Genomic DNA, 27,177 nt, shown 5'->3' with positions numbered 1-27,177 from the left:
AAAGAGTACCAAAAGGTCAGGCAAGTTGGATGCATTTACATGCATCATCTTGAAGGAACTGACGCCGTGAAAAGACTCCATCATGAGCATTCAACCCCTGAACTGAGCGAGGGGGACGTCACCGTGAGCTCCATATGATGATGTCATGCATGACAGCAGCACATTAAGGCCCACTTGGATATTCTTAGGGCTCAGTGATGGCCCCTAGTTTTTGCAAGGCAACAATGCGATCCTCAGATTTCTCTGTTTTATTGACACGAATCATTAACTATCTCATCTCAGATACAACACATGTCCAGCAAAGCGCAAAAAGAGTGAAAAGCTTTTGTCCAAGGGTTATACATTTAAACAGCATTATCCTTCACTAGGGGATACATGACATGAGACAGGATTATCCTGAGAAAAGAAAACTTTCCCAACTGCGGGGCATGATGTGAATCGGAGAGAGGACGACCTTGTTCCCAGGATACAATCCTTGATACATTCTGGTTTCGTTATTTTTTTGTTTCGTTTTCTTTTTTTCCGATATGTGAGCATGATAGATTCCTCCCACGTAGTCCAGATAAACAAATACAGAGCCGGTGCAACAGTTACAGTGGTACAAGAACATTTGAAAATAAAATGACTGCAAGGAAATCAACTAAGAAATAAATAGAAAGAGGCAAGAAAAAAAATAATCCCGAAGGTATTCTATCTTACTCCCTCCGTCCCCACTATCCCTCCCTCCTTTTTTGTTTTTTTAAATAGGACCATACAGTAAAAGACATTCAGAAGAGCAGACCAGAGTGATAGAAAACACTCATGCAAAAAAAGCCTTTTCACACATAGTCACAAACACAGGAAAATCAAACAACAGCGCTGTCAACAGTCAGTGCCTTCAGGTCTTTTAGATCTTATTATTGTTGCTATTTCTTGATTTGCTACTTGATAAAAACGATATGACCGACTGAACCCGATCGGCTATCAAGTCCTCTGACTAGACCTCGTTGTTCTACGTGTCCGTGGAACCCGGGAATCCAATAGGTTTTCCTTCTTTCTTTTCTCTTTTTTTTCCCGACTAATAGTCTTTTTTTGTTGTTGTTGTTCCAGGATCCCCATTGACCAAAAGGAAAGTTCAGATGGGAGGATTTCTACAGAAGAGCCACAGGAATGAGCTTCCCTTATATAAAAAGGCGACATTTTCTTTTTTGGCATCTATTCTTATTCTTTTAAATCTGATATATAAGTCTACTTTTACAATCATTTTCTATGCAGCAAACAATCAAAGAGTTTCATTCCAAACGTCTATCAAAACCACGGTAGCTATGAAAATAAAGTCTACGATGGGTGATAATTAGAGGTACAGAGCCCTGGAGCGAACTTAGAGAGAAACAGTCGTTTGTGGCTGCAAGCTGGAACTTGTTCCCATGATTTGATTGATTTGTGGGAACAAGTTGTATCTTGTGGGGGTGAAATAATTTAATCGAGGGGAGTAAATTGAATCTCATAGCATAAAACAAACTAAAGTGTGTTAACAAGGGCTAAGTGGTGGCCACAAATTCAATAAATCGAGGGAACAAGTTACATCTTTGGCCACAAACTAAATCGTTTTTGAGGGAACGTTTTATTTGTGGCCCTCAAAACATATAACTGTAGGACAGAAATAACTTGTGGACTTAAGCTGAATTCAGGGAACAAGATTAAAGATTCACGTTACAGCCAGTGAACATAAATTCTACATTAAGGAAACACATTTAATCTCCTGGCCTTAAAATACCTTTTTTTTTTTTTTCCCTCTTTGGCCCCAAAACATGTTGTCTTTAATCTATGGTCACGTTTTCTGGCCACTCCAGGGCTCTGTAGCGTAAAGAAATCATGTTAATACTTTTTTTTTTTTTAAATAATACAAAACAGTTCTGTTTTCTAATAATCATATATTATATTAAGCTTTTTCTTTTGTAACAAATACACATTTTGGAATGACACCCTTCAATATATTTTTTTTAAATATTATGTATATGCACATTCAATCCACTTTGGATTCCCTGTTGATGCAGTCTCTCAGGTAAAGTTAGTTGATATTATAAACACAATGGTCTTGCCATACAGTCTCTTTTTTATATATAGGGAGATCTCTACATAGACAATATGCATGTTTCTTTCTAATCCATTCTCTGTGGTTACAGTTCTTCTGAGCGGATGACGTGGAACAGTGTGACATTGTAGAGGACCTGGTGGCCATTGTTCCAGGCGTAGAGGGCGCGGTCACGCGGGTTGTAGTCCAGCATGGAGATATGCGAGTACTTATTTTGAAAGGCAATGTCTATGTACTCGTAGGTAGAGGAGTTGGTGGAGTAGGCGTAGTAGACCTTGGTACCTCCAGAATACCCGTTAGTGACATATAGCGTGCCGCAGATCATAAAAGACTCGCCAGCGCTCCTTTTGGGATGGTTGGTGGTCCAGCTCTTGATGATCTGCAGCGTGTTGGGGTTCAGCTTGCTGATGACAATATTACCGGCGTTCTGGTTGGTGGCGTAGACGGCCCACAGGCCTCCCTCGTCCACCATCAGGTCAATATCAGAATGACCACCCCAGGCATAGTGATATGCGTTATTGAAGCCAGCATAATCGAGCTGCCGGGACTTGCTGATAGAGGAGGTACGGAAGTCGAACTTGATGATGACGTGGCTCTGGAATTTGTTGAAGTAGATGGAGCCGTTGTAGACCACCTGACCGGTTCCTGACCACGGGTGAGGCAGCCGGTGAGACGTGAAGTTGTCTGACGTCATGAAGTCCTGCATGGACTTGTACTCCCGCACGAAACGGTTGTTATGGTAACCATCCATGTACCAGACCTAAACATAATGACAAACAAGGGAGAAAGAATGAGGATCCCTCACGCTGACGCCATCATCATTCATCAGCATGCCCTTGTGAATATCTGAATCTTGCAGGCAGATCACACACACAGAATAAATCAAATTACACCGTCAACAAGCATCCCAATTAAGTTAACGCCGAGACTTCCTCAAGGAGCTGAGGAAGCGGAGCTCTGGCAGTGTATGAATACAAACAGTCAGGATGACAGCCGCAGGGTGGCATGAGCCGGGCCCCGCAGGGACACTGCCCATCATTCCAGATAAAAGGCCTGTCTCAGCTGCGTCGACCCAGCTTCCAGCAGGACCCTGCAATGGTGCACAGGGAGAGCTCTCATTCCGGAGTTGCTGGAGGCTCAAATACTTCCTCAGTCTCAGCGGGGCCGAGACACCTGAGGCCCTTCCCCTACCTGCTGCCATGTGCTGCTGTGATTGACTTAAATGATTCACATCAAGGAAGCTTGTCTCCTCAGAGCTCAGAATAAATCCAAGGTAGGGAAACCAAGGGATAAAAAAGAGACGGAACAGACCCCATCATCCATCCTGTAATTCTTCATTTTCCAGCCCTTTGATAACGCGGAAGATCTTTCATGTGTCCTCAAAATTTTGTACAGAAAGTTGCTTTTACAGCAGCCTTAATATACTCTTACTCAGCAGATAGCTACTTAATACAGCCTCTGTTGTCACGACAGTTATCCTGCAGGATGCAAACTGCAGATTCATAGCTACCGTACTGTTCCCTCTTCATCTGTATCCTCCTTTGTGACATTGAGATCTCGGGCTCTTATTACAGTGTCCTATAAAGTGGGTACACAAGCATGCTCGTGTTACCAGCCAAATAAACTTCCCTTTATGTCCGTCTCCCAGCCCTCATGCTGCTTCCTGTTAAAACCACATAGATTTATACCCAGCACTTCCATTTTAATGTGTTGTAGTAAGGAAAGCAAGACTATTTATTGAGCCAACGGGAACCTGGTTCCAGAAGGAGAAATCAGAGGCGATTAGCTGATAAAAGGGAGAATGACAAATGAACATAGACAGAGTTGACCTTCAACTGCAAGTACTCCAAGTAAAGTCAGGCAAGGCATTTGTTTTACATATATTGAGGCTGTTATCTGCATGGGCCATGAATTCCAATCCGGCGCACATCAGATGGTACAGCAAAAAACTTCTATATCCTCTCAAAATCCTCCATCCTCCCACCAAAGACCAGCTTCTACTCCTCCTCAATTTCACTGTGATTCATTTCACTCAACATGCCTAAAGGCACCAAGTACTTGCCAATCAGAGGCAGAGTAGGGCTGTGGGCGGGTCTTCTAGGAATGCACACCAAGTGGGAGAGCTTGCAATAATGTTAGCCGTGCTAGCACAGCTGCTACTGGTGTTAGCACCAGCATTTAAAAAAAAAAAAATTGGGGACCCACTGGTTAAAAGCATGCATGATAGTATTAATTTGAAGTCGTACAAATATTCACACAAATTCCACTATGTTGCCCTCAAGTGATGTAAAGCAGCATAATACGTGTTCTAAAGCGCCACCTAGTGGATGCAGGTAGTGACATTTACACCACAGTGCACACGTCCTTCATGAATAGTCCCAATCTTAACAAGTTCACCCCCCCCCCCTCGCTCTACCAGCTGACATGTCCACGTGTGCACTCATCCATTTATCACTGCTTTAATTGAGGCACAACGCAAAAGAGCAGGAGTGCTTTCTGGTTGTTTATGTGTGGCAAATAAGAGGTGGGGAAATATAGCAGACATTTTTTTGTTTTTGCTACGAGGCATCACATTAAAATGAAATCATTATCCTGTGGCCACGGTTAATAAAAGTACAAATACACTGTTTGTAGCTTGAGGACGCCGTCTGTTTTTCAAATGCTTGAAAGCAACAGCGATGTGCTCGGGGTTTCAAAAGAGCCAACCCAGTTCTCGCCAACAGCACTTTCAACCACATAAAGATGTTATTTGATTTTGTTGTCACCTCACATTTGCATGCACTCACTCACTCACTCATTCATCCTGCTGCAGCCAGACCCGAATCTACCATCAACACCAAGTAAAGAACCAAGTGATGCACTGAAAGTTCCTGTGCTCGTCCGCTAAATTAACTGGAGTAAAAGAAAAGCCATTCGAAGGCATAAACTTTGCCAAGAGATTAATAAGATTTTGATATGACTGATTCATATTTGTCACGAAGTTTAACTTAACATTAAGGCCTGAAACTGCTAGCCTGGCTCTGCTGTGAGGTAACATATCCCTCCAAGCAGCACTTCTAAGTGGGTTTGTTTCTTTCAGACAGAGCCAGGCTAGCTGTCCTTCTGTTTCCAGGCTTTATGTTATGCCAAGCCACCCGGCTGCTGGCTGTAGCTTCATATTTAGTGTACAGACGTGAGAGCACTATTGATCTTTTCATCTAAGTCTTGGCAGCACAAGGAGTAAGCGGATTTCTCAAGTTCTCAATAGGATTGTGTTTGTTTGTATTTGGTCTAAAGCAGTGCTGATAGATATGGAACCATTTGTTGGATTGCTTACATTGAAGGAACAAGCATCCCTTTAGCGAAATAAGCCAAATGTTAAATATTGTCTGATCAAATAATAAGAAGAGTGGAGATCTCAACAAGAATTCGGGGCCGTCTTTGGTGCATGAGAGCTTGTGATACAGCCACATTTGATTTTTTAACCATAAAAGGAGAGATGGTTCCCATCCGTACTGTGTGTACCGTGAACATACCCGTGTATCTCCTTCAGGTGCCAGAGGGTCAGTCATCCAGGAGCCAAACCTGGACCCGGAGGTCTTGATGGTGATGGGATCACTGATGCCCGTCAGTTTGCCGCATGCTGCAAGGACAGAAGTTAGATAGGAACCTCGAGAGTACAGAACAACACAAAACATGGGATGCAGTGACTACACATTTTGTCAAGATGGAGTTAAGACCAAAGGGTAAGACTGATAATTGACTTTGTGGCAAGCGTTTCATCTTGTGACAGTGTTCCGATTAATTTGTGCGCAATTTCAGGGGGAAAACAAAGAGCATCAAATTTGCAGTAAATACAAAATCCAGTAAACCACTTCAGAAAGTGAAGTTGTTTTGTCTAACTTTGCAGACAGTGAAAACTGGTTTAGTAACCTTGACCATAGCACTCCACAGAGGCAAATCCATCCATCCATTCATCCATCCGTTTTCTACCGCTTATCATGTTCAGGGTCATAGGGGCAGCCTTCAGGCGAGAGGTGGGGTTCACCCTGGACAGGTCACCAGTCCAAGCAGGGCCAACACATAGAGACAGACAACCATTCGCTCTCACATCCACGTCTATAGTCAAGTTAGAGTCTGGATTAACCTGGTCCCCTCTTGATGTCTTTGGACTGTGGGAGGAAGCTGGAGTACCAGAGAGAACCCACACAGGAACAGGGAGAACATGGAGACTCCACACAGAAAGATCCCAGCCAGGGCTCGAACCCGGAGCCGTCTTGCTGTGAGGCCACAGTGCTAACCACTGCACCACCGTGCTGCCCCCTTGCAAATACATATATTGAAAAAAAAAATGAAGGAACTCAAACATTTGTGTTTGAAAAGAAATTAAAAAAGACAACTGGGGGATCACATTTAGACTGCCCCTTGCAATGGTGTTGCAGTTTTTTAAGGTCATCCATCAGCAGAGTGCAGTATCTGCATTTCTGGATCATAAGTCAGATCAAAAATGAATATACATGAATGTATAACAACCAATATACCGACAAGTAGAAAGAGTTTGGCTGGATGGTACAAAACTTTAAAGGCATTTAAAGGTGTAGTTACTGCACTTTGCCTTTGTAGGGACGACTTTCACTCATCTAAATCATCCTGCCTGGAAGACAAAGGGAGTTGATGTCCAGCCTGCTGCCATTTCTCAGCCTTTTTTCTTTCTTCACACATGCTAATGCTTGTTTTACTCAGTGTGGATGTGTGAGAAAGTGAGGGAATAGAAGGGGGGGGGGCTCTACATAGTCTGCTCTTCTGTACTGTTTGTAAGCTGATGTAGTGTTAATTAGTGTTGATTGAGGTGCTAATACGAATTTGACAAAACTCACACAGGGTTCAGCATCCCCTGTGACTGAGAATTGGTCTTCTAATGAGCACAGATGGAAGTGAGAGACATTGTTTTACCAGATAACAAAAGTTTCCCCTGCCATTGTGGAACCATCCATTCATTTAAATGTAATTTCAGAGGGTACTCAGCATGGCAAATGTCAATTAGATGGTTTTGATTACTTAATCTTACCCCATTAATATAATGAGTCATTCTGATGTGCTAATTTAAAAAGTAAGCCGGCTCATTTTAGGTTTTCATTAGTGCCTTTTTTGTGAACTTTACAGCCATGACTCCTTCACTATAACACTCTCCTTAACGCTTTGTAACCCAAAAATCTCTCAGGCGTTGATTATGTGTTGCATTTATTCATCTCATCTCGTCTGATTTTGTGTGGCCTAACATACCTCTTGGACTGTTTGCGTGTCTCTACGTGAAACATATGTGGTGCCCGTGATTGTGTATGCCTGTGTGTGTGTTTGTGTGTGCGGATCACACCTAAGCAGCCGAGAGACAAACACATGGTCACATGAGCAGCATTTACTATGACTAGTGGGGGGTTGAGTCCCTTACATAATCCTCAGTGGGATTAGAGAGTGAAGTAATACACTGGCCATTGATTTATTTATTTCTTTTCTCTAATCATACATCTGTGTTTAGATGACGGGTACCAGGGGTGTGATTGGGGAGATTTGAAGCTCCATGCGGATCCCTCTGTGTTTTAAGGGCCACTGTCAGAGCAGGGCCCTTGGAATGGTCCTAACCCCTGACCCCACTACTAGCACCCCTGTCAAAATGTCACTGAAGCTTGCTGATGGATCTGAATTCTGGAGATGCACGCAGGGTCTAATCCGTCTTTGGCCTGAATTTGTCAGGGTCACAGAAGAGGTCAGAGCAAATGGAAAATCTAATGGAAACCAGGGCTGGTATATTAAAAAAAAAAAAAAGGCAACTTTTTTTTTTCCCCTGGAATGTAGAGGATTTAGAATAAACACCCAATTCTTGAGAAGAGGATTTTTTTGTTTGAGGGATCATTTCTATTGCAAACAAGGGTCTTATTTTGTAGTTTGCGCTGTCATTTTTATCCTTTGTGAAAACCGATGTAATTGCTGAGACCCAGGGATGCTGTGACAATTTCATACGATTCAATGTGTTTGCGCTGCTTTATTTGGAGGAAAAAAACAAGTGAGCGCACCCAAAATACTGATAATGATCCTCATCACTTCTCACGCCAGGAGGTGTGATGGATCAGTGCTGAAGCTGGGAAATCGATCTGGAAGCTGTGGTGGACATTTAATTTGTGAGAAATGTTACCGTTGCTTACTTATGGTATTTTTTCCGGGGGGTGTCAATTAGCCTCTTTGCTGTGAATGATGGTGTCCCACACAGAAATGCTTTTGTAAGACAAGCTTGTTGTTGAAGCCACATTTTCAGGTGATATATGTAATGTCAGTAAAAACAGGCGAGGTAGGAGTTGCTCGTGTATACACAACACAGAGCGCGCACAGGAAATGGAATGATGTTAGCTTAGCTCCTAACAAGCCAGCAACAGAATCACTTCACCTCCAATTAGACTGTTCTACAACGAGACTTCAGAAAGCTCTGAAAACAACATTAATAATAATGAAGCCTTGCTGCTTTTATTTTGAAGGCAATATCACAGAACCAGAAATGACTTTGCAAGCAGCTTATCCAGGATCACGCCTGGCAAGGAAAACATGCTTATTTTTCGGGACCTTTCAATCACAGTTGTACTGCTGACATGACGAACGTTGATGTACTCAGTAATTCAGTCGACACACTGTCACAATCCAATTTTAAAGCAATAATTATTTAACAGAAACGATGGAGAGCCGGTGGACAGTGACGCAGTGACACCTGAAGCCCAGTACATCATGATGTCATCTAACAGAGGCAGCTAGGGATGATGGTAGTTGAGAATCAGGTGTGCCAATGACCTTCCTGCTTCATTCTCCAGTATTTCAGTGCAGCGTGCCTGGGCTTGCCTGAAGCTGCCCCCCCACCCCCACCCACCCCCCCACATATTGTTGGGACACGACACAGGTGGATTTATTTATTTGATTATGGCCCAGCAAGCTGGCATGTCCTCTTGATCGATGGCCATTGTGTCCTAGCAGCCGCTGGGCTGTTAGTTTTTCCAGCACAAAACAGCTTGAAGGACAACTCTGCAGGGACTCTAGTTACTCTCGTTCCTTCTCTCCTCCACTCTGTCTTTCTCTTATTCCCTTTATCATCCTCCATCAGTTTCCTGTTGCTTTATCTATCACTGGGTGCTCGTATTTCTCCAGCTTCCTCTTTTTCCATTGTTGTTCTTTTCATGCAAATCTGGCTATTGACCTTCACAATTTTAATGTGGCTAACTGGAGTGTGTTGGAGTGTGTTTATGTGCACTATGCAGTGCATGAGTGCCTCTGTAATCATGTGAAGATGAAAGGAATAGCCACCCTCTGTTCTGCCGGAGCCAGTCCCTCGCTGAGTGACCTCGCCTTTATCTTGTCTGATCTCCAGCACACACGCACGCGCACGCACACACACACACACACACACACACACACACACACACACACACAGAAGTAACTCCTGCAGTTCACTGCTCTCTAAGCGCCAGGAGTCTGACCACGGATGAAGGGCAACGTGTGCATTGAACTGAGAGTGGAAACATGGACGAGGCTCCTGCTCCCGTTGGGTAGCTTGTGAGACCAGAGATAGCCAGGAGAAAATAACCATCTCCCCTGATGAATAGACTGAGTGTCTGCTGCATGTATTCTATGGATTCAATTGAAATGCAATCATGTTGTCTCGACTGGCTTTCCAAAATAAGCTTTTTCCAATTTCCTCTGCTCTCTTCCACTGCGCATAATTTGAAACAGGGACACAATATACCCGTGATGTGCCACATGTAAGTGTCTCTGGTCTTGTAATGTATCTTAGTCACTGTAGTGTGGGTGTGCATCTATTAGCACTGTGAGAGGTGTGAAGAGACAGTGTGTGTGTGTGTGTCTGTGTGTGTGTGTGAACGCGCATGTGGAACCATGTAAAACACCTCATGCCTTATCAGCTGTTTAAATGTCTAATTTAATCCATGACGTGAACTCAGTCATAGCATGGACGCATACAGATTTCTATGTGTTAAAGCTACAGTGCGGTTCTTTTGTCTCCATCTCCCGTCAGTGACAGTCATCACATTTGCCCCCCCATAACGTTGTTACCATTTGGCTCTAAAACGGTAGATAAATGGTTTGGACAATCTCACAGCCCTCATGTAATGACTAATGTCACTCGTTAGTCGACTAATTTGGTCTGATAACATTTGGAACATTAGTAAAGCTGCATGATTAAGTTATTTATTCACATACAAGTTAGCAGTCGGGCTAACGCTAAGTAGCTGCTCAGCTGTGGTCTACTCTGTTACTGTTGTGGGTCTAAAACGATGGATAAATTGTTTTTACTGTTACACAACGCCTGTCAAATGACTCGTTTCACGAACACAGAATCTGATCTGGCTAACGGGAAGTAGTCAGCACAACTCATGCAACTCTCTGAACCCCCCCGGGAATGCTAACACATACAGAATCAACTATCTCAGTCTCAGAGATTTACCTGGCACCAGTGAGTTTAATGAGGGTTATGAGCTCATTTGTCAAGGGCTTGCTCATTTATGTGGCAATACGATGCACGATAGTTTTAAGGAAATGATTTTGTCTGGAATGTTTGGAAAAATTAGTCTATAAAATAAGAGAAAAACATCCTGCGTCATTTTGCAGGGCTCTAGATAGCATCAACAGGGTTGTTTTGTCTGATTCTAGTCAAATATGCAAAGATATTTAGTTATGATGATGTACAACAGCAAATCCAGAGAATCTTGGACCATTTGTGTAATTAACTACATATATCTGCCATTTAGTCTCAGCACCAGTTGCTTTTCTATCCCTGGGGAGAACTTGCATAACATGGTGAAGATACCCGGATGTAACTAGTGGTTTGTGAGTAGATGCACAGCCTGGTGACTAGAAAGCTGTCAGAGGATGAAGGAACCGTATGAAGAATGAATGCTGTGTGACAGGTAGGGCTGATAGGTAGGGCTGGGTATCGAACCTTCACAGTTCTGTGGCACAAAGGAAACTGCTCCAGTACCATTGAGAATCAATAGATGCCTTGTTATTCAATACCAAATTTCAATATCTTAAGGAGTAAACTGCAATTTTTTTCATGTTGTAAAACCACTTTAACACATAAGAATAAAGAAGTGAAAGAAGTTCAACCTCATTTTGGTAAACTGGTTGTTGTGGTATTACACAACTTTGAGAGAGTGACAATGTCAAACCAGGAGGCGCTACTGAAGTCAAGGTACCAGAAGTGGAGATTTTTGAACGATACCCAGCCCTGGAGGTACGTGTTACATCATGTGTTATATCATTTCAAGCACACAGAATGTTCCTGGGATGTTCTGCATGTGAATATGCCTGAAGATCTCTTTCTGTCCAGTCACAGCAAACTCTGCTTCAGTCAGTGTGTTTGTGCATGCACATGTTTCAAACATAGTGTGTGCCAACAACTTTCTGTGCCTACCTAATTTTTGCATGCATGCTCGGAGTCTCTCCTCAAGATTTGACACTCTGTTGTGGAGCTCCTCGTAGTCATAGGCACCCATCTCCTCCTGAAGTTCGCTTAGAACTGACGTCAGATTCTGGACCTCCTCCTTAAACTGCAATACCAATTTGGCATCGGCTTTGTACTCCTCCAACACTGGTATCAACGGTCTAAGCTCCTCCATTTTCGCTTTTATAGCCTGAAAGGATTAGAATAAGCTCGGTTGAGTGTCATGCGCGACAAAAGGAGCCCCGCTGTCGATAAAAGAAAAGAAAAGAAAAAAACACCTGTCTTAGCCTGACTACTCTAACTCTATCCTGCCTCTGTTCATGTTCAGAGTGTGTATGTGTGTGTGAAGAGCTGTGTGTTGTCTGTGCAGGTGTGTATCTGAGCAGACAAACCCGGTAATTTTTCTCCATGCGCTGGACGAGCAGAGCAGGTGGCTCCGTCCCGGTAGTGACCAGCCGTTAAAAAGCAAGCCCTCGGTACACCAACAACAATTGGGAAAGCTCTTTATTGGTCATCGACTTTTAAAATGCAACATCGTATTAAGGGTTACATGCTTTTACATGTCACACACAACAAAGTGTCTCGAATTTTACGTCTATAGTTTTACGTATAGATTTGTTGAGTAACCAAATATGCATAGACAAAAGCCAAAAGAAAGTAAAATTAATGACAACAATTAATAATAATAATAATAATAATAATAATAATAATAATAATAATAATGTCTTTACATTTGAAAAAAGCTTTTAGATGGAAAACTTTTGACAGCAGTAACATGCAGGAAGAGATCAGTGGTGGGTTGGTTTGGGGAGGGGTGGGGTCTCTTAGTCTTAATGGTGCTAAAGGTAAATTAACTGTTTGACGCCCAAATGCTCTCAGTACTGTGGCCCAGTTCAGGGGAATCTGGAATTGACCTGCCTCTTCTTCCCTGTGGCTCTCATTACATGTCTTAAAGTTAGCCCTGCAAGCAAGAAAATGACAAACTGTTGACAGGGGCTGGAGCTTGCTAACCTAGCTAACAGACACACAAACAAAGGCGCACACACACACACACACACACGCGCGCACACACACACACACACACATAGTTTTTGCACTTACAACACGAAAAATAGCACGCATGCACTGGATGTGGCATTGGCAGCATGAGGTTTTGGAGCATGCACAGATGAAATGGTTACACAAAAGCTGTGGTGCAGGTTTGATGGCACAAACAGGGAAAATGTTTTTAAATTCATGTTTGCTAAGATGTACTGAACTTGTATTTTATTGATTAAGCACCAACAGTCCTGAGTGTCAAGGCCAACGTGGCCTAAGTCATCATCTTGTTTTTTATTATTTATTCAATGTAGTTTAAATATGAACAACTGGCAAAGTTCTTGTGTGGCGACTTATTGTGATAATGTAGTTATCAGGTATTCTTAAGGTCACAGTAATCAAGATATAATGACACAATAACTTTAGTGCTGTTTTGTTCAACTTTACATTTGTATGTTAAATGTCATTTCACCTTTGTTCGTTTTTGTGTTTTGCCTCTTTTTTATGCAAATGAGCTCATTTGAACTACAAATGCAGTGAAATGAAGAGAGCGTCGGTCTCCCAGTGTTTAGACTCAGCTACACTGTTTGGGGAACCAGTCCGTTACTGGTACTGGACAAGTTGTAGGAGCATGTCTGGACGTTATGGCATCATTTGTTTATTTTTTACACGACACCCCGACTTTAAAATCGGATTTTTTTTTAAACAAATTCCAAAAGACGACTGTCTTTGGAGATGCACGCCTTCACATCAGAAAAGTCTTTCAAGTGTGTCTGATTAAGCAAAACTATGAGGCCCATTTTCACCAGATTTGTTGGAGGGGGCAGTACGGGCTGATGAAAGACCTATTGAATTTCAGAGCAGACTTGTCATAGCGCCACCTAGTGGCAACAGGAAATGGCTTTTTTTTAACACTTGGTAGTGGGTTACTGGGATGTGTTCCCGTGGCAAGGCAGCCAGTTTTGATATTTTTCACAGAGATGTGAACTTTCGTAACCGAGCTCCACACCGCCAGAACAAGAAGACATCGACAAGCTGAATTTAAGTCTCAGTCATAGCGCCACCGAGTGGTTACAGGGGTGCGCCTGATGTAACCAAACTGATTTACAAATATCAACATGTCATGAACGGCACTGTGACATATAATAAGTGTGGGTTTCCTAGCGCCATCTTGTGGATGAAGGAAGAGCTGCTTGCACCACTGTACATGCATCAGCCCGCTTCTTTGCACAAAATCCAGAAAACATCAGGTTTCACCTTCCTCTCTCTCTACTCACTGAAATATGCACAGATCCACGCATCGCTGCAAGCAGCTCTGACTACGTGACATGTTTTGCACTATTCTATATACATAGTCTCTAACATTTTACTTTGTTATTTGCCTTGGAAGGTTTGATATTGGCACAAAAATAGAGGCAGATGTAGTTTTGGACAACAACCCCTGCCCCACACGCTGACTTCCAGATAAGGACAAGACAGGAAACCCTCCAAGACTGGACTACAAGCTTAAATCTTTACTATCATGGAGTGTGTGTGTGTGCAGATATCTTGGTTTTTACACACAAGCAACACTCTGAAAAACTACTAGATGTCTTAGTAAATCTCCTCCTCTCCAAGTTAGTGTTTCTATCGCTGGTTGTAGGTTTGTTCAAGTATGAATTACTGCAGTTTCCTATTATTTTAGCTCTTTGATGAGTATATCATGATAGTCTTGGTGTGTTGTATGGTAGTTTAACAATTCTGAACCAAGTGAGAACACACAAACACAGAATGAGGAAGCCTGCGTGTAATGGACCACAGAGCAGCGATGACAGGATAGAGGTTGAGTTAATGACTGAAGTCTTGAATCAGTACCTTGTATTGCTTGGCAATGTTCTGCTTGTGGTTCTCCTCTACCTGCCTGAACTTGGTCTCCAGGCCACGCAGCTGGACCTCCATCTTCTCCACATACTGGAGGTCCCTCTGGGTTCGCTGGTCTAGCACCTGGATGGACTGGGTCATGTTCTGGACCTGTGGCGCCATATGAACACATTTGTGTGAATGGCCAACATTTCACACAGGAAGGAAAAGGAAACAGACGTTCAACATGTGGTTTTGACTCATAACAGTCCAGAGACCCCAACACATTCCTGTCTGTCTGAGAAATATCAATATTTTCAGCTTTTTTTGGTTTGTTTGACATTGTTTATAAGATTAGAATCTTCTTGAAACTCCATATATTTGCAAGTCCAAGCTTTCAGTCTCTGCGGTGTGTTGGCTCATTAGATGTGTTGCTCTGGATATGTGCAGCGCCATAGAAACTCAAAGGCAGTGAGTATGTACAGTAGCTGACTCCCATGATGCCTGTTGGGTTTCCAGGGAGCTCATTAGAGCATGAGTCCTATTCTAGTCCGATGAGTGGAGACGTGATTGGTCGACCACAAACCGTGTAAGTTAGTGTGTTTGTGTCTGTCAGGGGTGGTTACCATTGGCGATATACGACTTTGATGTGTTGCTGAAGAGTTAAACGATAATTACCTTCTCCAACAGCTGCCTCAGCTGTTTCGTGCGGGCATCCCTCGAGCACATGGACTGCTGGGGTGCCACCACGGTGCAGACACACCTTCCCTCGCTATCCTGGGCTGAACTGTACACCTGCCACGACTCCTCCGGGTTTGCTGGCAACACCTGAGGACAAATGCACAGATAAATTAAGAAAAATGCCAGAGAATCAGCAATTCTGATGGGGGCGGGGGCGCAAGGAAAGACAGCTGAGACAAAAAGATAGATAAACGATAGGTTGGCACCTAACTGAAGAGGGTGTTTTAGCTGACACACTCAGATATAGAGGTACCAGTGTGCTCCTTAAATTCTACAAATGCTTGTTGTTGGGATGTGCCCATCAGTTCAATTTGTACTCTCTGTTTCTGGTTCGCACTTCAGGCCTTTTGAAAACAAATATTGTTCCTTTGAGGGAACATTCTTCATAAAAATGTACCTGTATGTAGAGAACTGTTCTTGTCCCACAGCTCCCATTTTTGAGTGATTTTTGCACTTTTTAAGTTTATGGTACAAGTTTGATGAAGTATTTGACACCAGAAACACCAGGCTCCACCCGTTCTACGTCATCCTACTGGATAGTCTCAGGTGTGTTTCTCAGCAGTCTTGTGGCCCGAGGCAAAAACGACCCTTACCTCCACAGTCAACATCATGTCAACCCCAAACTACTGGCACAAGTGCCTTTTTCAGCAGCGATGCAAATAGAGAGAAGATGTAACGAGTGTGACTTCGAAACATAATAGGGTCTTCGCCAGGGACTGGCTCAGGCCCTAATAAGCCATGGGGGGGGGGGGGGGGGGGCTGTCTGGTCAGCCTAACCCACTGCAACACCCCTGTATATTCTAAAGCAACACAGTAGCAGGAGGTAACAGTTTTGGTGCGCAGAAGCAGCGAGTGTGACTTGTCATCACAATTCACAACCTGCTGATTAGATAAGAGAGAGCGGGAGTCTGTAGACGGGATGAAAAATCCCTGGTCGGACCTGCCGAGTGAGTCGATTAGTGGGGAAAAAGTGAGTGGACAAAAACGTAACAGGGGGCATTCAGTTACTGTCGTTCAGCATCTCGCAGAGGAAGAGCTGGATAGACAAAGAAAATCACTAGCAAGCACCGGTCTTCAGTCTGTTCTGTCCTGCTGCTGGAGTAGTGAGCACAGTCGCCCAGCTCTCACATCTGTCCAAATAAAACACCGGCTTCGACGTCAGACTACCTGAATTATAACAATCTGTTGTCCAGATAACTGGGAAAAGTCACTCCATCCACTTTATTGTTTTATTTCCTCCCAGACCTATTGTTCTAAATGGCAATGCTAAGCTCCACTTAACAGAGAGCTCTGGCACAGACGCGATTAGAAGAGCCCGGGATCTGCCAGCCGCCTGATAGAGAAACAAAGAAACCTTCATCCTCAATCTGAAATAGCACCTTGGTGTTGTGCGCCTTTGTCTTTCACGCCGCGTGATCCTGCCTTTCAATTTCTGCTGCTGATCCTTGAATGTCCAGCCTCAGATGTCTTATTCATTCATCGCCAGTGTCAGAAGAACCAACTTTCCACTCAGCCAAATGGCAGCTGGAGCAACATCAAAGCCAGAGGATGCATTTCCAAGCCCACCCACCCCCTTTTCTTTTACTTTTGCATGGCTTTGCACACATAAAAAGAAAATCTCCTTTCAATTAAGAAGCGAGTGCAAGTAATGAAATTTCTTTGCACCAGTTGATTTTTTTCTGCACTTAACACCCGTCGCATAAATGCATAAACCCGCGCACTTACTCCGGTGCTCCGGTCCAGGTACCCTCCCTGCGCCGCCGTGAGCTTGGTGGTATTGAGCCCCACCAGAGAGGGGAGGGTCTGCGACATCCAGTTGGTGATCATCGCCATGGTGCTGAGCACGACGCCGATCTTCAGCAAAGGCACCGACATCTTTGCGTTAGGACTTTTATTTTAAGCCGTCTTCATTCTACAGAGTCCGGGGAGAAACAGCGGACGCGAGTCACGGTGCCCACAGCAGCTGGTTGTTTCACCCGGGACTCCGGTTCGGCTGGTCTTTTTTTGGACATCTCCACCGAAGATACTGGCTGAGTCGGACGCGATGAAGACGACCGAAACGGGAAGGTCGAGAAAAACTGCAACAGTGGATCCAAGTGGAAGGTAAAAGAGAGATCAGAAGCGAGAGCGCGGCTGCCGGGACGCGTCCTCTACTGGATAGCTCCTCTTTCTGCCTTGTCCCGCACACTTGTGCCTCTCCGGTGCCCGTTACTATTTCGTTCACGCCCGTCGGTCCGCCTCCTGCCTTAGTGTGCTGTGTGATTACTGGCTTCACACACACACACACACACACACACACACACACACACACACACACACACACACACACACACAAATGGATGAGAGGGGAGAGGGGAGGGAGGAAGGAGGGAAGAAGGAGGAGGTACTACGGAGCATTCACTGCTCCAGATGCAATGATGTCAGCCAGGTCGGGGTCCGTTCATGGTAAAAATCAAGGGATCGACACCGGTGATCGGGGGGTGGATGTGTGTGTGTGTGTGTGTGTGTGTGTGTGTGTGTGTGTGTGTGTGTGTGTGTGTGTGTGTGTGTGTGTTGGGGGGGTGACAAAGGGCAAAGGCTGAGGTGCAGAGATTCCCATTTGTTTCCTAACCGTCCTACATAGAGAGGTTGCTAAGGGTGCATGTGCCCTTAAAAATAATAATAACAATACTATTAAAGAAATAATAATAATAATAATAAAAGTTTTGATTGGTGAAGAGTTTTCCGCGTCTAAATAAACTTGGTTGGAGGTTTGTGGGTCTGAGGACATCATTGCTGATGAGGACTTCAGCACAAACGGAGGACGAGCTTTTAGTCCGTGGGACTCTGGCGCCATCGTGTAGCTGATTTGGGCATCGCTGGATTCAGAGGGCGAATGCAAATACGAGGGAGTAGAAAATAGTCTCAAGATAATTCATACAGATAACAACTTCACTTGAATAAAATAGAATTGAACTCAATAACTGTCATGTTCTCAGATTTTTAATTAGAAAGTTAGAAGATCTGATGAATATTTTTTGTCTAAATATGAGGAGGAAAACAAAATCTCTTTCCAACTCGATTGTACAACTTTTCTTACATCGTTTATTTTTAGGGTAGTTTTGTTTTGTGCTTTTTGTTTTATCTGCAAGTCCAATATTGTCATTTTTATGTCTCACAGTTCTTAGTAAATGAATTTAAAAAAGAACAAGGACATAAATGTTGTGTTTGTCAGTACTAAATGTAGTATTCTTACACTGTCGGTGCATAAGCAATCACAGTGTATGTGTGTATATATATGTATATATATATATGCTTAAAATAGCATCTTAGCGTACTTGTTTATTTAACAGGATAAGTAGACAATGTTCAGACATGCCAAATAATTCACGAGTGCAGAGCCTCTGTGTCCACATATAGGCTAGTGCTCCAGTCTATACAGGAGAAACTGCAGTACTGCATGATACATGAGGTCCCCGGAATAGCAGGAGTGCTTGTGTGTCCACAGCGACGTCTGCTGCCTCTGTAATGGATTTTTCTGGTAAACTAGAAGCTGGAGGGAAAGTTTGCACTCAATGCATCTCCATAGTTCTCCCTCATCTCTCACTTTTTTATGACCTTTGTGGTCTCAGATTACCGCGATGTATCAGCAAGGGTCACCTCATCGCTGGGCAGGCTATTGTTCTGGAACTGTGCAGCACGTTAGTCATGATGACCATAAAAGCTCTATTTAAAGTGCGCCCCGCATTTTTTAAAAGCGTAATTACACTTTAAAGGCACAAATTAGGCAACAATTTAAAAGGCACCCAAAGAGACAAATAATGGATTAAAATCGCACTACAGGCATTTGCATGTAATGCCTGATGTTGTTTTTGTCGTATTTGCTGGGGTAAATGTTGAATTCTTTGGTGTAAATGTGAAGCAGCGTACGTCTCGGGCTGCGCGACAAACTTTCTGGAATCCAATCACATCAGGGAAGTTACAGTATAATGGAAACAAGGAACAACAAATCTCAGAAATTAGCGATAGAACTCCTCAGACACAGTGGTAAACAGAGGATTTAAGCTGTACTGTACTATTGTACTCCATCGAATTAGAATGAACAGCTGTTTTGAGTACAACATGACTCACTCAATACACAAGGCACAAAGTTTTCATTAAGTAGCTGAAATCTCACATTTCCAGCCCACAAGTGCACTACTCCTCTTCTGCTCTCTCTCTCTTTCTGCCTCGTCTTGTCGCTCAACCAACCATACTGAATAATAAATAGCTCCAACCCCTGCTGCCAATCACACCACGCGTATTGCAATTCAGCTCAAGTCTATCTAAGCTTTCGCATGCAAAAATGAATTGATTTTCTTTGGTTTTTCTCCCCCCCACCCCACCCCACCCCACCCCCCCACACACACACGGACAAACAGTTAAAACCTGTTTCAAACTGTCAAGCCGGATCATGTAGTTTCACACTTGAGCAGCAAGGATGTGGATTTGCATGCAGATTTTGTGTCAATTGGCAGGCCAGGTGCCACCCCCCCCCCCCACCAAAAAAAATGGACCCATGAATTGCGTGCACGCCTTTAACTCATCTCAGACCTTAACATGTGCAGGTTGTAATTCTTTTCATGAGTGTTTGTCATTTGAACGACGGTTATGCGCTGATACAGCGGTGCCATCTGTTCCAGGTGTCGGGGTGCTGCTCGAGGATGTGGGCCTGCAGCCGTGGGGGGGGGGGGGGGGGGGCACTAGGTGAAGAACAGATGTTGTCCCACTGACTCTGCTTACTGTTCTTCCCTGTGTGAGGCACTAATCAAATCTTTCAGCGGAGGATAAAGGTGGAAGTAGCGCAGAGGCGTGTGCTCCTGTCTGCCAGCTCTCTTGGTCAGATGTTAAAGTACAAAAAGAGACGCTCCTTCCCCTGAAACCTTGCGAGACGTTTGCAGCGAGGTGCTAATGTGGTCATTAAGAGGGCAATAACGCTCAGCATCAAAGGTTGATGCTGTATTACCTGGATGGCTTTTTTAAAATTAATAATATGATAATAAGAGGTTTTATGTTCCTAGTTCTACACACACACCTCACTTTTTTACGTCCTCAGATAGGAATGAGAGGTAAAACATCCACTGTGGAGCAGCAGGAGCCGTATAAATAGAACCTGTCGGCGTATCTTCTACTCTCCTGGAAGGAGGAGGCAGACGGGCGTTATCGACTTACCTTCCAGCAGCAGATGACACCCTCTCTCAGGCCATCAGAGAGAGGCTGTCACTGTAATGAAGGCCCTGACCTGCACATGCGGGACCCAAACTGACTGTCATGAAACCCAAACTGAAACAGGCTCTCCCTTTTTTCCTTTCCACTCTGACTGATGGCTTCCATCAATCAGAGCAAATAGCCCCATTGTTCGATTATGTCAGCATTTTTGTGCACTCTGTCGCTCCGCTGCTGCTGCTGTCCATTTGAAATTATAGGCTAAACATTCCCCATCAATGTAGGGAGATAAAAACTGCACAGTTAATAATTGTGTTTAGTTAGAAGCATTGATAAAATCACAAATCATGAATGTCAAAACCAAGAGGCTGCTCTTTGAATAAAAATAAAAAACAAAGATGCTCCACTGACATTTCTCGTAAATTAGCAGAAATTGATGGTGGGTGTACATCTGTCAGGGTAATATTACATCCATATTGTATTGAGTTTGGACTGGAGTACATCATAGATACTCTGGAGATTAATTTATTCATGGTGCCTCTGTTTCTTTTTCCTGTGTGTGTGTGTGTGTGTGTGTGTGTGTGTGTGTGTGTGTGTGTGTGTGTGTGTGTGTGTGTGTGTCTCCAATTACCAACCACAACATTGAAGCCTATGAAATATGACTCTCAGTTCAAGCGAGGGCAATTAAATCATCAGATTGTGCAATCCAGTGGTGGCAGGGCCTGGCAATAACTCTCCCCACTATGACGCTGTTGATGGAGGAATTTCTAAATGCTAAAATGAAACACCGACTGCAAACAGCCTTCAAGAGAGCATTTCATTCACTACTAGTCCTGTTTATGTGGGTGGCTTCCACATTACTGGACTAAATGTTCTGTCTTCCCCTGACACAGCCAACAATAAGTCCCACTGTGGTCACTGAGCATGCTCATAAGACACTGCTTTTGACTGTGGAGCCTTGATTTAAAAGAGCAGCAGCATCCAGAAGAAAAATGCATTTTTCATAGAAGCCTGGGCAGCATATAGCTACAGAATAGCCCTTGTTTAGCCTCACCTGGTTATTTGCTACTGAGGAAATGGGCAGATCATGCAATATTCCCCCTGATTTCAGTCCCGGTGGTAAAGATGCTGAATAGAGCTTTGCTGGATCTCTCCGCGCCCGTCAAGCACAATGTATTCACATCATGTAATCCCACCCGTTAATCTGTTTAAGAGGGGCTATTTCACCCGGGCTCTTTATGCGAGGTAACCTGGTAATCTCACAGCGCATCTGGAGCCAATTAACCACAGCTTCTATCTTTTAATACAAGAGGTGGAAAAATGGCGTTAAAATAAAAAAACCTACTTGGGTGAGTTCTGTGCCCATGAAGACGAGGAGAATCAGAGTCAGGAGCTTGCTCGCAGGCTGCATCTCTTGCCTCCGGTGTGTGTGGACCAGCGGTCTCACATGCAGATCTTTGCGTCCCCCAGCACAGCAGTCCTTTCCTCCCGGGTTTTGCGTTGCCAGTCGCCTTTTTTCTTTTTGTTTATTTATCCCCCCCTCAGCAACCCAGAAGCAGAAAGCGACCGATCTGTTTCTCGGAATAGTCTCTGTGCATATTCATTGCCTATCTGCCGTGTTGCCTCTCCCCTCTCGCTCTTCGTGCCCCGCACTTATTTATCACTGCGACGGACTGGGATGAACATTGGGCTCAAGACGCGCATACAATGTCGTATACACGGCTATAAACCTTCACTCTGTGATATTGCCAAAAGTTTACGTCCCCGCCCGCCTGAAAGCTGCCGTGAAGCTCTCGGTGAAAAAATGAGTGACGGCGCTGTCCACGGTGCTGAAAACGGAAGTTACATCGCTGAGAGAGGGATATTTGAATTGGCAAGAGTACAAAAAGGGAAAATGCCTTTCCAAAACCCGTAGGAGGTCATCATACAGAAACATCAGAGGATTATAGCAGCAGTATTTAAACTCACTATTGATTCTTGAGTCCATTTCTTAATGAAAAAATATCATATTGAACAATATTGGCTTACAGGGGGAATCAGAAATGTATAGACCAGTGCTTCCCAAACTTTTATTCCCCCTAAAGAATTCAACCTCGCGCCGTGTACCCCCTCATCCTCTGTTAGCTCCACCAATAGCTAGACTAGCATTGCTAACAGTAACAGTAGCACTGATAAAGTTTTCCGTATCTCTGCTAACGTTTATGGTAGCTCTGCTAACGTTACGACTAGCACCGTTAGCTCTGACCTACATAGTGCCCCCTGTCAGGAATCTTTACAATTTCAACAGCACCCATGGGTGTGGGTTAGATTTTTATAAATACGTATCCATTATTCAAGCGAGTTAATGAATATATTGCAACCCGTCCAGGGTGAACCCCGACTCTTTCCCGAAGGCTGCTGGGATAGGCTCCACCACGTGACCCTTAACAGGATAAGCAGTAGAAAATGGATGGAGGGATGGATGAGTTTATTGGGTACTAAAGAGACAAGTATTTTCTGATCGAGGAAGGAATGTAGCATCCTGCCTAAGGCCTTACTCTGCCGCTGATAGGCTGGTATTTGGGATTTTTAGGTGTATCCAGGTGAAATAAAACACTTGTTCATTTTTGATGGAGGATTTTGAGCAGATACAACAGATTTTGTTTTGGTTTACCCCAAAATATAACTGTTCATACTCCTGGCGGATACACTTTGGGATTCATGGGCCTATCTTATAACACATTATTTTCTTTCAAGCAGTTCGTTGGTTAAAACTTCATTCATACGTAGAAATGGGTTAAGTTTTAATAAGAGTTTGTTTGATATTCAATATATTTAGTAGCTTTGCACATTATGTCAGAATAATGACTATGTTTTGCAGTTGGACCCAAAAGCAGAAACATTAGGCAGGAAATGAGGAACTTGATGTACTTTAGAAACAACAACAATATCAATTAAAATTAAGACATACACAAATAGGGCAAACTAACCCACCGATGAACTCATAAGATTTAACATAAGGCAAGTAAACAGAACAATAATGACAGAAATAAACGATGCAAATGAAATACAGAAAAATTAGCCACACAACAAATAATGTTAAAGACAGGTGTGGTGTATAAAAAGCAGTGAATAAAATAAGACACCGGGGAAGTAAAATTTGAAATTAAAAGCAGGGAATGTATCAAAAACATTGTAGCACTGTGTGTGCGTGCATGTGTAGCAGTAACCTCTGAGTACCTCGATATGTAGAGCTCTACTTCAGCACTCTGCGTGTGTGTGTGTGGGCAGTACAGTACGACAGTACTTATTCCATTGTGAATGTCAACAATAGGCTATTAATTGGATGACCATGAGGTTCTGCAGCTGCTCTGCTGCCTGCCTGTGACTGTCTGAACCACACACACTCTACGCTTTAAAGTAGCGTCAGAACACGATTCATTTCAGTTAAAGCACCTTGATGATGTTCAGCTCTTTATTCTCTAATCTGGCCTCCCATACAAGGTAAGAGAGGAAATCAGAATTAAGTGAATACACACACATGTGATCCTCTCAGTCAGCTTGTAAACTTGAATGTGTGCGGTCACATTGATGCAGGCATGAATGCATGTGGTTGTGAGTGCTACTTGCAGTGCTAGTAACGGAGTTCAGCGCTCTCTCAATGAGGATTTGATCAGGGGGCAGCGCATCAAGATCTTTCAGCAATAAAAGCATAAAGCTCCAGACATAAAGAGGGACATTTGTTCGCCAGCAGGAGTTTGTCTCCGCATGGTGGTACACAGCCCACACACTGGACAGCAGGAGACACATCTCACTGGCTCTTTGGCCAATATTTAAGTTTGTTATGAAAGCTTGCAGCCACAGTGGACGCCGCTAAACACAGAAGGTCGCTTAATCGTGTCGGAAGAACTGTTCTTTTGTTGAGGACAAAAAAAAAAAAGAAAGCTAGTTCCCAGCCTGAGTGTAAAAAGTTGCAGTAATTGTGACAGTTTGACAGTTTTATTAAAGTTACATTCATTTTATATGTATATATATATATCTATATATCTATAGATATATAGATATATATGTCATCTTTGTTTTGTTGTGAAATTCTGATTTAAATTCAGGATAACATTCATAGCGTTAAGTGGTTCATAAAGTATTTGTAGTTTTCAGATTTTAAGAAGAGGGATTCCAGACAGCAAGATTCAGTAAACAACAATAGGTCATGGCTCCCTCCACCGCAGGCTTCCTCGATTACACGTGGAGTTGCCATCCGCTCGCTTTTTACCTGACAGTAAGGATGTAGTGCGCGGGAGGATCACGTTATTCCCCCCGGTTATTCTTCCCCTCGAGCGGGCGCCCCGATCAACCAACCCACACAGCATTGACCAGGACACACACATTGGCCTGGTTTGGCATCCCGACAGACACAACTGGGTCATGTTTGAATATGAGAAGCCTGGGGGTAGCATGAGATTGCTACACTACCTGGACGCCCCTGCAACAGCCAACTGTAGCCTAATAGAAACCTAAAGAATAATTATACCAATGCACCAAGTACCATCCACATGACCTCATGCTGGGATATTAAAGTTTGTTTTACACATAAGTGTTGTTTTATTTCAATTAACCAAATACCCACTGACTTTGAATCGAGGGACGGTTAAAAAATACAAACTTATTTCCCGGTTTTGGGACTCACTCTTAAGCTACTCTGTTAAACTAAATGTAGAATCTGATCCTAAAAAAGGAGATGAATTAGTACGCAGTTTGACCCAAGGTATAATTATCCTTGCTTTAATCAGTCTGCGGTTTAAATGTCGTTAATTTGTTGTGTAACTGACACCAAACCAATGACAAAGATGTGTGAAGTAGTAAAACAAATTTTCAGTGTACAGCAAAACGACAAGTCCCATCAATTACAACAAATACTTTTGCCCCTTGTGGGTAAAACATCATGCCTTTGTTGGCAAAATAGAAGCCATTACCTCTTCATTTTTATCGCCATTCTTTTTAATTTAACTGAATATTTTCTGCCTCAGTTTTTTTGGTGGGGGGGGGGGTTGTGACAATTTCAATTACTTTTTTTTATCAGAACGCTGAAGATTTTTAAGTCGACTATATGAGTCTTTACTGTGCTGAAGGAGAAATAAATGGCTGTTACAGTGGCAGGTTCAATTATTCTGCAGACACAAGATGAAGAGGGAGAGCGTGTGTGCTCTCTTCCCACTCATGCTAGTGGGGGTGGGGGCTGGGATGGGGGTGGGTGGAGGGTGATGAGGGCAATCGTAAACAAGTGTTGACTCAAACAGAGCTGAGCTGAATGGGACGTTGATTTAATGTGGCTGCTCATGTGGATATTCCTCCCCGAGATTTATTTCTCGGTCATTGAACCCAACTAGCCGGATTGTCTTATTATGGCGGCTGTGTGAATAATGTCTTAATAGCAGGTGCTTTGGCAGGAGAAGTCACATTGAGCCGAATCCACGTGCTGCGTCAACACTCCGTGAAGTTGCATTAAATATGAGAGGTGAACGAGACTAATTGTACTCACCCTCGGATATCTCTCACACTCTTGCCCGCGTTTGGAGCTTTAGCGGAATGAACCGTTTTCTAAATTTGCCAGAAAAATTGTTTGAGCTTCCAAAAATTTGTCCTCATTTGAGAAAGGCATTTTTTTTTTCCTTTTTTTCCTTCACAGGTTTGGAGTGTGTACGTGGGCGTGAAAGAGGGAGAGGGAGGGGGAGACTGAGTGCAGGAAAATGGGGAGAAACTGAGTAAAAGGGCTCCAGTTTAAATTTAGGTCTTAATAGAATTTGTCTTTCCTCTCAGGCACGCTGCACATTACTTCCCCCTTTCATCACTTCCTCCCCCTTTGCTCTCTGTAGGCCAGACACTACAGACATTATGTCTCAGTAATGCTGCATTCATTTAGGCCCAGACCCTTCCAGGCTGGGTCTGGATAAATGAATTAATCTAGATGGGGTCTAGGCCTTGATCACTTCGGGGAGAGCTCCATCAAAGAAGGATTCAACAGCGTAGTGATCAACATACTACCATGAAATATATATTTGGAAAAGCATTAATATGATAGAAATGTCAAGACACGAGTAATCGGTCCACCTACTTAAAACCCTGAAGCGTGAACCTCAAGCCAATGACTCCTTTTCTCCTCAGTGGTAAACATCTCACCCCCGGCTCTCGTTATATACGAATTGCAGAGCTGAGAGAACGGATGAGAGCAGCCAGGTGGTGATCTTTTGGCTGACCAGCATTAAACCATCCGCTCATGGGAAGTGACGGAAGAGGAATGGAGTTCATAACAACTCCATCCATCTATCCTTTCAAAATAAACTGATCTACCTGGCCACCAACATTGTTTGGCACAGATATTTGGTTAGAAGTTGTGAGGGTGGGGTGATTCCTTCCTATGAGACTAGAGCACCTAAATGTTCGCAGTTCATCTTAGAGTCCCAGTGGATGTGTGTATCGCAGAGTCCCAGTGGATGTGTGTACCGTAGAGTCCCAGTGGATGTGGGTATCGTAGAGTCCCAGTGGATGTGTGTATCGTAGAGTCCCAGTGGATGTGGGTATCGCAGAGTCCCAGTGGATGTGTGTACCGTAGAGTCCCAGTGGATGTGGGTATCGTAGAGTCCCAGTGGATGTGTGTATCGTAGAGTCCCAGTGGATGTGTGTATCGTAGAGTCCCAGTGGATGTCTGTATCGTAGAGCCCCGGATGTGTGTGTCGTAGAGTCCCAGTGGATGTGTGTATCGCAGAGTCCCAGTGGATGTGTGTACCGTAGAGTCCCAGTGGATGTGGGTATCGTAGAGTCCCAGTGGATGTGGGTATCGTAGAGTCCC

The 27,177-nt window shown here is 43.7% G+C and overlaps 1 protein-coding gene across 3 annotated transcripts; it reads right to left on the bottom strand.

The window, feature by feature from the left end:
* Positions 1–238: 238 nt before the first annotated feature.
* Positions 239–25,978, bottom strand: olfm1b (olfactomedin 1b). 3 transcript variants are annotated; one of them, XM_086186639.1, is made up of 6 exons: positions 25,870–25,978; positions 15,105–15,254; positions 14,442–14,597; positions 11,520–11,739; positions 5,590–5,696; positions 239–2,834 (listed from the first exon to the last, which is right to left on the bottom strand). In XM_086186639.1, exons 2-6 carry the CDS (start codon positions 15,153–15,155, stop codon positions 2,160–2,162), a joined length of 1,209 nt encoding a protein of 402 aa, XP_086042765.1. In that variant the 5' UTR covers positions 15,156–15,254; positions 25,870–25,978; the 3' UTR covers positions 239–2,159. The 3 variants fall into 3 exon arrangements, with proteins under 3 accessions (XP_086042765.1, XP_086042764.1, XP_086042763.1); XM_086186638.1 differs by lacking the exon at positions 25,870–25,978 and adding an exon at positions 21,697–22,409; XM_086186637.1 differs by lacking the exon at positions 25,870–25,978 and adding an exon at positions 16,893–17,445.
* Positions 25,979–27,177: the final 1,199 nt, after the last annotated feature.

The sequence above is a fragment of the Aulostomus chinensis genome, chromosome 19, assembly GCF_037954235.1.
Source record: "Aulostomus chinensis isolate RoL2024-O1b breed Wild chromosome 19, RoL_Achi_v1.0, whole genome shotgun sequence".
In the NCBI taxonomy this organism is placed as follows: Eukaryota; Metazoa; Chordata; class Actinopteri; order Syngnathiformes; family Aulostomidae; genus Aulostomus; species Aulostomus chinensis.
The sequence above is the reverse complement of the archived record's forward strand: the minus strand, read 5'-3'. Positions and strand labels throughout refer to the sequence as shown.

Excerpts from the sequence above, each read along its gene's own strand:
- olfm1b (XM_086186637.1), bottom strand. The coding sequence starts at position 17,042 with ATGTCGGTGCCTTTGCTGAAGATCGGCGTCGTGCTCAGCACCATGGCG. Across the intron at positions 15,255-16,892 it reads ACCTGGACCGGAGCACCGGA|GTGTTGCCAGCAAACCCGGA; the intron begins GTAAGTGCGCGG and ends ATTTGTCCTCAG. Across the intron at positions 2,835-5,589 it reads CACCTGAAGGAGATACACGG|GTCTGGTACATGGATGGTTA; the intron begins GTATGTTCACGG and ends CATTATGTTTAG.